General features: G+C 38.9%; 1 protein-coding gene across 2 annotated transcripts in view; it reads left to right on the top strand.

Moving 5' to 3' along the window:
* Window positions 1–8,738, top strand: part of ttc39a (tetratricopeptide repeat domain 39A) — a 97,448-nt gene extending 88,710 nt beyond the window's left edge. For both annotated transcript variants that reach the window (XM_062039358.1, XM_062039359.1), the window contains 4 exons: window positions 1–105; window positions 194–308; window positions 401–517; window positions 5,788–8,738. The exon at window positions 1–105 is cut by the window's left edge and continues 7 nt beyond it. In XM_062039358.1, coding sequence (XP_061895342.1) covers window positions 1–105; window positions 194–308; window positions 401–517; window positions 5,788–5,902 — 452 coding nt within the window. In that variant the 3' untranslated portion in view covers window positions 5,903–8,738. The remainder of the gene's footprint in view (window positions 106–193; window positions 309–400; window positions 518–5,787) is intronic.
* Window positions 8,739–11,732: the final 2,994 nt, after the last annotated feature.

Here is an 11,732-nt window from a genome sequence, read left to right as displayed (position 1 = left end):
TGTACATTTGGAACGGCTATACGATCATAGGCAAACACAAAGATCTGACTGAAAACATGCTGAAAACGCTGGACGAGGCACAAGCGAAACTGGACAACATGAAACGTATGAAGCTATCATCAACCACATCATATCTGATGTATGGTTATTTTCTGTTGATGCAATAACTGTAAGCTGTATGGACCTTTGCCAGGGACTGAGTTTTCCTTTGATGACCAGTGTTTGCTGAGCCTCCTGAAGGGACTATGTCTCAAACACCTGGGACACCACGAGGAGGCTGAACACTACTTTACTCTCGTACTTTGCAAGTAAGATGCAAGTTTTTGTTATTGATTAAAAAAATATATTTTTTTCATTCATGCTGGGTTTTTTTTTCTGATTTGATTTATTTAATCTGCAGTGAGACACAGATCAAATTTGACCACTACCTGGTTCCCACTGCAATGCTGGAGCACAGCCTGTTGTGTCTAGAGCAAGGTCGAAATGATGAAGCTGTAAAACTACTAGAAGCAGCAAAGTAAGTGACCATATCAAAATAATTTTAGTAATGATTTGGTTGGAGTATACATTGGAACCTAAACCTTCCATTCCATTCCATTCACCCCCATTTTCATACTAATTTTCCATGGAAAATAATGAGAATGAAACTATTCTATTCCAAGCACACACTGTTGCCATCATAAAACCTTTATCTGTACAGGTAGTGTTTTCATGTCTTAAGTGTAAAAATATGTGTATTTAAACCAGGGGTGTCAAATGATCTTGTAAATTTCGATTAATTATATCTTCATTCAATTCAATTAATCTAATTTTAAATCTCTAACGTTACTGTTACTGTATGCAAGTTGCCTCACCATCGTCTTGTGATTGGCTAACAGAATGCGGCACAAAGATAATATGTAGCCACAGTGAAAAAGAGGTCTCACTCGGTCACTAGACTTGGCTGGGTGAAGCTTGTGATGTTAGCGGCCCTAAATATTGGGGATAGGAGATTTATACCTAACAGAGTCAACATTAATCACAATACACCTAAAGACATGTCTAAAGTGAGTTTATAGTTTAAATGACGTCATGTTCTGAGTGTATAGTTGGACAATGTTTTTTTTGTAACGCAAATCGATTTACAGTATTACACAAGCTGTTGTGTTTCGACCCACATTAAATTGACTTAATAGTCTTATAACTTATATCTGCATAATATAATGATGTAACACATGTACAAAGATGTGTACATTATATTTAAAATCAGAGCAAATTTACATGTACTGTAGGAACATTTTATTTTTAATTGCCCGTGCGTGTCGTAGGCCTTGTCTGCTGCCGGACAAAATAAAAACATCACTTGTAAGTATATACCTTCATGTTCTGTCGTTAAATAAGGTTTAAAACATGATATAATTAAAACTTGTTTTAATTGAGGGCCATTGATGATTTGTTTTCTTTATGTACAATGTAAAAAAAATGTTTTAGATTTTACAGTAAAAAATTGACAGGTTAGTCTCAAAAAATTTCCGTAAAATTTAGTGTTTTTTCCAGTGGTACTGTTTTTTCATGTACAGTAAAATGCTGCAAAACCACAGTAAATTTCACAAAGTTGCTATGAAATCTATTTATAAAATTTGGCAATTTGATTAATAACTTGCTTCGAAATCATAAGTCAAGCAGATAAAAAGTATTTATTTTCTTTCGAGGGCCAAATAAAATGAAGTGGTCCCTGGGCCTTGAGTTTGACACCTGTGATGTAGCACATTGATGTCAAAGCCAACATTTCCTCCGTGGGAAATGTTTTACAAAGTTCAACATCTAATTGTGACAAATATAGATATTTATTTGTTCAATCTGTTTTCTTTCTTTTCTGATTTATTTTGGTAACATATGTTAGCACTGGGATTAATGGGTCGGTTTTATTTATTTCATATTAATCTGAAGCAGGGGAAAAGTTCAAATTCAGATTAGTGTTCTTAGTGCTTTTTGTTGTACTTAATATGGACCTGATGTTTTGTTTTACTAAATAAAACAGACTGCATCTGTTTTAAGTCGGTTCAAAAATATAAATGACTTTATAAAGCCACTGTTTTGTTTGTATATTTAGCTTTATAATATAGTAATTGTTAAACATTTGCAGCGTTGCGGTAGTTGTGACCCCAAGATACAGAGACAGGAGACAGCATGCTGGTAAAAAGGTATTTAATCAACAAAACTGATTAGTGATCAGAGGCATGTGAGTCTCTTGATTACTAACCACAAAGGCAGACGTGCTCAATCAGCACTTACACCAGGAAGTGGCAAAAAAAATGAAGGATGGAGCGCTGAAACAAAGGAACACTGAACAGAGAAAAAAACAAACATAAAACCTGTCATGACAGTTCATGTCAGTAATACAGTCAGGGGAAAATACCTCAAATTGAGGGCTTCTCTCTTAACACTTCAGATTAGATTAATTAATTACATATCATAATTAATGAATTGTTCTTTTTTTATGACTTGGCAGCACTGATTAAAGCTTAAAAATAACAAACTGCAAATTAATCCGCAAGAAGTCGAAGGTGCAGATGAAAGAGATGGGTCTCTTCACATCATGGCTAATGTCCCATCACTTTCTATTTGTTGTTGGCCTACTATAACCATAGTCAGGACAAACATGTGTACCGCTTTCCATTTCCATTTCTCAGTAAGTGCTATGATGGTTATTGATGCATCATTTAGATTGGGGTGTCCAAACTACGGCCCACGGGCCAGGTGCGGCACGCTGGCGTCTTCCATTTGGAAGTCACGAAAAGTTAAATTTCCATCCATCCATCCATCCATTTTCTACAGCCTGTAACCTTTCGGGGTCGCAGAGGGTGCTGCAGCCCATCTCAGTTGCATTCGGGCGGAAGGCCATTTCCATTTCTCATTAAGTTTTATGAGGATTACTGACGCATCCTTTAGATTAGTGGTGTCCAAACTATGGGCCGCAGCCCAAGTCCGGCCCGCCGTCAAGAATTTTATAAGAAAATCTGGTCCCGCGGGGTGTTTTCAAAATTAGTTTAAATAAATTTAAACTAAATGTAACAATTACATTATTACCTGTCACTCTTTATAACTCCTTGTGCAGATCTGAATGTTCATTATTTAAATGTTCACCTAAGTTTGAAACAAAGGTGATAATACTAATCGCCACATTTAAAGAGGCGTGTTTTAAAGCAGCTGTTGTAAGTGTAGCGTGCGTGTGTGTGTGTGTGTGTGTGTGTGTGTGTGTGTGTGTGTGTGTGTGTGCTCCTTTAAGAATGGCAGTATGTAGGGCAAGTAAGGAGAGTTAGTGCTAGCATGTGCAGGAGTGTTAATAGCATGGTGGATGTCCGGTTGTGCCCTGTGGAAATTATAAATAAAGTGACCAAGTTGTAACTAATCGACGGCCTCGTCATTCTGGCCTAAGAGTGAAGCCTTACGGACCCGGTTTCAAGCATGTTTTACTCAATATAGGCCATAAAACCTCAGCAACAAGCTGTAATATCTTACTGAGATAATTTAGGACCAAAACACTTAAAACAAGTAAAACACTCTAACACAAAATCTGCTTAGTGAGAGAGTTATCTTCTCAGACAGAAAATAAGCAAATATCACCCTTATTTGAGATATTTAATCTTACTTAGATTTCAGTTTTTGCAGTGTAAATGGTGCACTATGTTAAGTTGTTTATAAAGATTAAAAGATTAAAGTACCAATGATTGTCACACACACACTAGATGTGGTGAAATTTGTCCTCTGCATTTGACCCATCCCCTTGGGGAGCAGTGGGCAGCAGCGGCGCCGCGCCCGGGAATCATTTTGGTGATTTAACCCCCAACTCCAACCCTTGATGCTGAGTGCAAAGCAGGGAGGTTATGGGTCCCATTTTTATAGTCTTTGGTATGACTCGGCTGGGATTTGAACTCCAACCTACCGATCTCCGGGCGGACACTCTAACCACTAGGCCAAGTGTGTTAACTACATTATTGGTTATTAACTGTACCTTGTTTGCAAAATTTTTGCAAACTGCAAAGACTTTCAAAATGTGCACTTAATTTTTACTATACTTATTTTCACCAAGATTTGAGCAAATCAATGAATTGCAGTTCAGTAAAATATAAAACGTTCCTGTATGACATTCATTCTGTCTACTGAATTGCATGTGTGCCCAAATATTGGGGTATTTTATTCAGCAAATGTCATTTATGCAAGCAAATAATAACCCATATTTAATTATGATTAATCACAGATTTAGATTGTGATTAATCTGATTAAAAAATGTTCACTTGACAGCCCTAATATATTAGATCATGGGTGTTCAAACTTCTTTTCACAGACACATTTAAGGACACAGAGGATGCTTAGTCTTCATCTTTTTGTTTGTTAGAAGTGTTATATATTGAAAACCAGCTTGTATCTCAGCTTTCTGTATAAGGTGAAATAAACATGCCTGCAGTCCTATTTTCCTCCAAAATGTGGGTTGTATTCCAACATTTTACAACTTCAAAAGCACTTAAATTCCAACACACTCCTGTTTGGGTCCCACATCAACCTTAAGAAAGTCAATGACTTCACCATAAAAGTGGGTGACATTGTTATCACCAGGGAAGATGAGGTCACCTACCTAGGTTCCATTCTAGAGGCTAACCTTTCCTGTGATAAAATGGCAACCAAGGTAATCAGAAAGGTTAACCAACGAACGAGATATCTCTACAGAATCTCCTCTCTGGTCAACAAAAGCACCTTGAGGATTCTGGCGGGAACTCTCGTTCAACCCTTTTTCGATTACGCATGCACCTCCTGGTACCCTAGCACCTCCAAAACCCTCAAATCTAAACTCCAAACATCCCAGAACAAGCTAGTCAGGTTACTTCTAGACCTCCACCCCAGATCCCACCTCACTCCTACCCACTTCTCTAAAGTGGGCTGGTTCAAGGTGGAGGACAGAGTTAAACAACTTGCACTGAGCCTAGTCTATAAAATCCACTACACCTCCCTGATACCGAAGTACATGTCAAACTACTTCCTTAACGTAAATGACCGCCATAACCACAACACCAGGGGGAGCTCCACTAACCACGTTAAACCCAGATTCCGAACTAACAAAGGTCTTAACTCATTCTCTTTCTATGCCACATCAATGTGGAATGCGCTCCCAACAGGTATAAAAGAAAGGGCATCTCTATCCTCCTTCAAAACCGCAATAAAAGTTCACCTCCAGGCAGCTACAACCCTAAACTAACACCTTCCCCGGATTGCTAATAATCAAATGTAAACAATCAAATGCAGATACTTTTTCTTATGCCTTCTGATCTCTCTCTTCTCTCTCTCTCTCTCTCTCTCTCTCTCTCTCTCTCTCTCTCTCTCTCTCTCTCTCTCTCTCTCTCTCTCTCTCTCTCTCTCTCTCTCTCTCTCTATGTCCACTACTTGCTGTCCATATCCTACCCCCCCCTCCCCCCTCCACACCCCTGATTGTAAATAATGTAAATAATTCAATGTGATTATCTTGTGTGATGACTGTATTATGATGATAGTATATATGATAGTATATATCTGTATCATGAATCAATTTAAGTGGACCCCGACTTAAACAAGTTGAAAAACTTATTCGGGTGTTACCATTTAGTGGTCAATTGTACGGAATATGTACTTCACTGTGCAACCTACTAATAAAAGTCTCAATCAATCAATCAACCCTGTTAAAGGTTGACATTTGTTTGTTCACATCCTTCGTTAAAGCAATAGCAAAAAATAAATAAAAAGTATGGTTGCTAAACAGTCATTGTTTTTCTACAGGCAAAATTACAAAAACTACTCCATGGAATCTCGGACTCACTTCCGAATCCAAGCAGCCCTACACAAAGCCAGGAGTGCGAGTCAAAATGGAGTCCACATGCCCTCAAGTCCATAACAGGTGCACAAGTGCTGAGACGGCTTCCTGCATCTGCACTACCACAATGCACCATTCTGCTTTACCTTACCTTTATTAGTTAAGTAGGTGGGAAGAGGAATACTTGATATTTATTTTTTCCCATTGTGTGTTAGTTTTTTACTGGTAACTACTGCTTATGGCGTGCTCTTGTGGCACTGATGGCAATCATAAGGCATGACGTTTCCTCTTTTTCCAAACATGCATTCACTTCCTCAATTCATTTGAAATGGAAGCAAGTCCACACAGGTAATTCAAATTAAAACGTCACAGTTGCACTGAAGTCATCCATGAAGGCACGGTGAAGTAGCAAAGAGGGTCTCCACTGATAAAAGGTGTGGCGTTAATAGATCACAAAAAGAGTATGTATAATTTTAAAATTAGATTTTGAGACTTGTTATGATATAAATTATATTTTAGCTAACGTTTACATTTGAATCATTACTATGTTGGATTAGTATTCATTGTGTTTATTACCAATTTGCATTCCAAATGTCTTCCCTCCGCTGAAATGTATTTAAAACACGCACAGATCTGTTTCATTGTGTCAGTTCTGACAATCCCACATGGCTTTTAAACTCATCCCAACTCTCCAGAGCTCAGTGTGTGACTTATTTACATTTATATACTGTAAAGGGCACATTTGATTCAAATTATACTCTCATAAGATGACCGATGAATATGTATTTTAAAAAGGCAGCCTTCCTTTGTCTTGTTGGACAGAACTTGAGAATCTTGAACAAATAGGCTATTCATGCCAAGCAATCAGAGGACCGTGTGTTTGTCCACCTGTTGCATCTTTAGGGAGGATAGATGCTTCAAAGGTATGCAAAACCACTGCTGGCACCTGTTTTGTGTATTTGGGATCCCCATAAGTCCCAAAAATGTAAAATCAAACCATGGAGGCATGGTGAAAGTATTTACAAAACAATCTTGCCTTCCACCAAACTTGCTCCAAACAAGATGTTTGGAATTTGAGACCTTGGTGGTGTATTTTGCAAATATCTCTATATATTTGCGAATCCGCCATTTTTATCTAGTTGTAGTCCAAAGTTGTAGTCAATACGTTTGTTCTGTTTCCCTGGGGCAGACTGGCTCGTACATGTACATGCATAAAGTAACGTATATTTCTAACATAGGGGTGCCCATTACGGTGAGCTACCGGTCGATCGCGGAGGGTGTGTCGGTCGATCGGCAGTCGGGCATTAAAAAAATAGACCTAAAAATTTGCGATCATCAATCTTCACTATGACGTCACTTTGGTCACTTGATTGACATTCACGGCACCCGAGGGTCTTGTGAGATGACGCTGGCTGCTGCGAGATTATTATTAAGAAAAAATGACCGACAGGAAGGCGAGAAACACTTTTTATTTCAACAGACTCTTGCGCCGTACCTGCCGTCAAAACTCTAAAGACCGACTGCACAGTTCCCACCTTCACAATAAAAGCGCTGCTTCATCCTGCCTGCGCTAATAAAATAAGAGTCTCGGAAAGCTGGCGTACACAAGCTAGCAAGCTACAGACTTTACGTCAACGTATTTCTTGTAAAGTGTATAAAAACGAGTATGGAAGCTGGACAATTAAGATGTCAAAAACCAACCACTTTCATGTGAAATTGGACATAAAGGAGGACCTGAGGAGTATCTGTCAGTAGACTTGATATGGAAGTGCTAAAAACTACAACATGGCTGACAGGGAGAAGTCACAGTCAAAAAGGGCTTGGCCTGGAGCAGGACTTCGGCAAGTAAATAAGACGGCCCACAAAATGGCGCATTCTGTAGACACATTCAGGAAACGGCTTAAAGATGGTCTGTAGGTTGGAGTTCAAATCCCAGCCAAGTCATACCAAAGACTATAAAAATGGGACCCATAACCTCCCTGCTTTGCACTCAGCAACAAAGGGTTGGAGTTGGGGGTTAAATCACCAAAATGATTCCCGGGCGCGGCGCCGCTGCTGCCCACTGCTCCCCAAGGGGATGGGACAAATGCAGAGGACACATTTCACCACATCTAGTGTGTGTGTGACAATCATTGGTACTTTAATCTTTAATCTTTTAAAACAAAATCTATGTAAAATTTTGACCAAAGCACTACCATTACATTTTATGTACCATGAATTGTTTAACGTGGACCCCGACTTAAACAAGTTGGAAAAACGTATTGGGGTGTTACCATTTAGTGGTCAATTGTACAGAATATGTACTGTACTGTGCAATCTACTAATAAAAGTTTCAATCAATCAATCAATCAATGTAGGCTACAATTAAGTGATTTAAATGTAGAACCCCTGTGAAACCTCCAGTGCTGCTCCTGTATCAGCCATGCATGATTACAACCTCCTGTAAGATGGACTTAATAATGAACTCATATTTGGCGCTCACGTGAAACTAAACAAACACTGCACAGAGAGAGGAAGACGACGTTAATAATAATGGTTGCAAACCAAAAACTATTCATTTATTCATGATTAGACTGAGGTTTCGTGTCCACAATGATTTTTCTTATCTTAACAGCTTATTTTAAAAATGTCTTTAAAAACGTATATTTTATTGTCTACTATTCATACTGTATTTTTGCTTTAGGTTCCGCTTGGTCATTTTAACATTATTTTTTGTGGCATTAAAACGTTAGCAATAAGCAATACTGTAATGACAAGGCTACCACAGAGCCTAGTGACATTCCTGTATATACTGAATGTTTTTATTCTTACTTCAAATAGAATTATGAAAGCATGTGTTATTGTCTTTTTGCCATAGGCTACAGAGTTATTTACAGCAAGAGTTTTCAATATGAGATGCCCAAATAAATCAACCCAGTTCACACTGCCTGTCTGATTTTTTGCCCATATAGGCCATGTATTTTATTTTCATGGCAACGTGAATGACACAACTCCAAACTTTTCACATCCGACCCAAGCCTCGTATATATCTGGACAAAAATCAGATATGTATCCAGTGTGACTGCAGTCTGAACAAATGGGTCGCATTCATCCAACCTAAGCGCCATCAAAAAGCAATAAGCGTCATAATTTTTGGCCAAATAGATGGTCTCGAAAAGAACTATTGGAGGAATGGAGGACTGAAAATGCATTTTTAGTGATTTGCCTAAATGGCTAGCAGACACCGCTGTGACAAGCTGTGAAAATGGATTAGAAAGGACACAGTTAAAAAAATAATAAAAAAAGATATATACACTATATTGCCAAAAGTATTTGGCCACCCATCCAAATAATCAGAATCAGGTGTCCTAATCAGGCATGGAGACTGTTTCTACAAACATTTGTGAACGAATGGGCCACTCTCTGGAGCTCAGTGATTTCCAGCGTGGAACTGTCATAGGATGCCACCTGTGCAACAAATCCAGTCGTGAAATTTCCTCGCTCCTAATTATTCCAAAGTCAACTGTCGGCTTTATTATAGGAAAATGGAAGAGTTTGGGAACAACAGCCACAAAGTGGTAGGCCACGTAAACTGACAGAGAGAGGTCAGCGGATGCTGAAGCGCATAGTGCAAAGAGGTCGCCGACTTTGTCAGTCAGTTACTACAGAGCTCCAAACTTCATGTGACCTTCCAATTAGCCCACGTACAGTACGCAGAGAGCTTCATGGAATGGGTTTCCATGGCCGAGCAGCTCCATCTAAGCCATACATCACCAAGTCCAATGCAAAGCGTCAGATGCAGTGGTGTAAAGCACGTCGCCACTGGACTCTAGAGCAGTGGAGACGCCTTCTCTGAAGTGATGAATCACGCTATTCCATCTGGCAATCTGATGGACGAGTCTGGATTAGAACGGTACATTTCGGACTGCATTGTGCCGTGTGTGAAATTTTGTGGGGGAGAAATTATGGTGTGGGTTTGTTTTTCAGGAGTTGGGCGTGGGGTGCCGCTTCAAATGGGTTAGTATGTTTGACGTGTTGGCAGAAGCATGCCTTACCGCTGCTGAACAATGTCGGCAAACCTCCGTCCCCCGCACCGCGCAGCCGAGGTGTTCCCAAACGGAAGATCTTAACGAGGCAGGAGGGTCTTCCAGTTTTGGCTTTTGCATGTTGTCGTAGCCCGGTCGTTGCTAACATGCCGTGTGTTGTGCCTCAGTGTGCATTGTTTACACAACGTGCGCTACGCTACTTAAAATGTCTGTGTGGAAACTCGTTCGGTACACCTCCGGACCGAACCGAAGCCCCCGTACCGAAACGGTTCGATACAAATCACGTACCGTTACACCCCTAATATATATATATATATATATATATATATATATATATATATATATATATATATATATATATATATATATATATATATATATATATATATATATATATATATATATATATATATATATATTGCTGTGTATTTTTTTGTTGAATTGATTAATTAAAAAAAAAAAAAAAATTAAAATAATTAAAAATAAAAAAAATCGATTTTTTAAAAATGAGAATCGTTTCTGAATCGCACAACGTGAGAATCGCGATTCGAATTTGAATCGATTTTTTCGCACACCCCTATATATATATATATATATATATATATATATATATATATATATATATATATATATATATATATATATATATATATATATACACTACCGTTCAAAAGTTTGGGGTCACCCAAACAATTTTGTGGAATAGCCTTCATTTCTAAGAACAAGAATAGACTGTCGAGTTTCAGATGAAAGTTCTCTTTTTCTGGCCATTTTGAGCGTTTAATTGACCCCACAAATGTGATGCTCCAGAAACTCAATCTGCTCAAAGGAAGGTCAGTTGTGTAGCTTCTGTAACGAGCTAAACTGTTTTCAGATGTGTGAACATGATTGCACAAGGGTTTTCTAATCATCAATTAGCCGTCTGAGCCAATGAACAAACACATTGTACCATTAGAACACTGGAGTGATAGTTGCTGGAAATGGGCCTCTATACACCTATGTAGATATTGCACCAAAAACCAGACATTTGCAGCTAGAATAGTCATTTACCACATTAGCAATGTATAGAGTGTATTTCTTTAAAGTTAAGACTAGTTTAAAGTTATCTTCATTGAAAAGTACAGTGCATTCCCTTCAAAAATAAGGACATTTAAATGTGACCCCAAACTTTTGAACGGTAGTGTACATATATAATATATATATATATATATATATATATATATATATATATATATATATATATATATATATATATATATATATATATATATATATATATATATATATATATATATATATATATATATTTGAAAGATACATCTCCTGGATGCACTGGGACACATCATCAGTGATATATCCTGGATTCATCGGGTGTTTCGGGTCTCACAACATCATACACCCTCGTCCAGGCGACCCAGCCGGGGTGATCAAGTCCCTGCTTGTGTCCCAGTAGCAACCCACGGATCTGCCCTTTTCAGCCACAACCACCTCGTGGCTTTCTCTGCCGCTTCACTTGCGGATTGAATGGCCCTGCTTTTGGCCGCCCCTGTGACTCCCAATCGGCCAAGCACTTTGCAGAGGGAGCGTCCTGCAAAGCCACGGCAGCCAACTTCTATTGGCTCATAGAAAGTCCTCCAGCCCCTGCCCCTGCAGTCCTCCACCAGCTCCTGGTACTTGGCACGTTTCCTTTCGTTGGCTTCCTCAATCCACTCCTCCCAAGGCACTGTTAGTTCCAGCATGATGAGGTGTTTTGAAGCCTCTGAGATGATGATCATGTCTGGCCGTAGAGATATTTTTACAATGTGCTGGGGGAACCTCAGTTGTTTTCCCAGGTCAACGTGTAGCTGCCAATCAGCGGCTGTGTGAAGGAGTCCTGTTGTTGTCTT

Source organism: Entelurus aequoreus, linkage group LG27 (genome assembly GCF_033978785.1).
Source record: "Entelurus aequoreus isolate RoL-2023_Sb linkage group LG27, RoL_Eaeq_v1.1, whole genome shotgun sequence".
In the NCBI taxonomy this organism is placed as follows: Eukaryota; Metazoa; Chordata; class Actinopteri; order Syngnathiformes; family Syngnathidae; genus Entelurus; species Entelurus aequoreus.
This window is presented reverse-complemented; position numbering and strand designations above follow the sequence as displayed.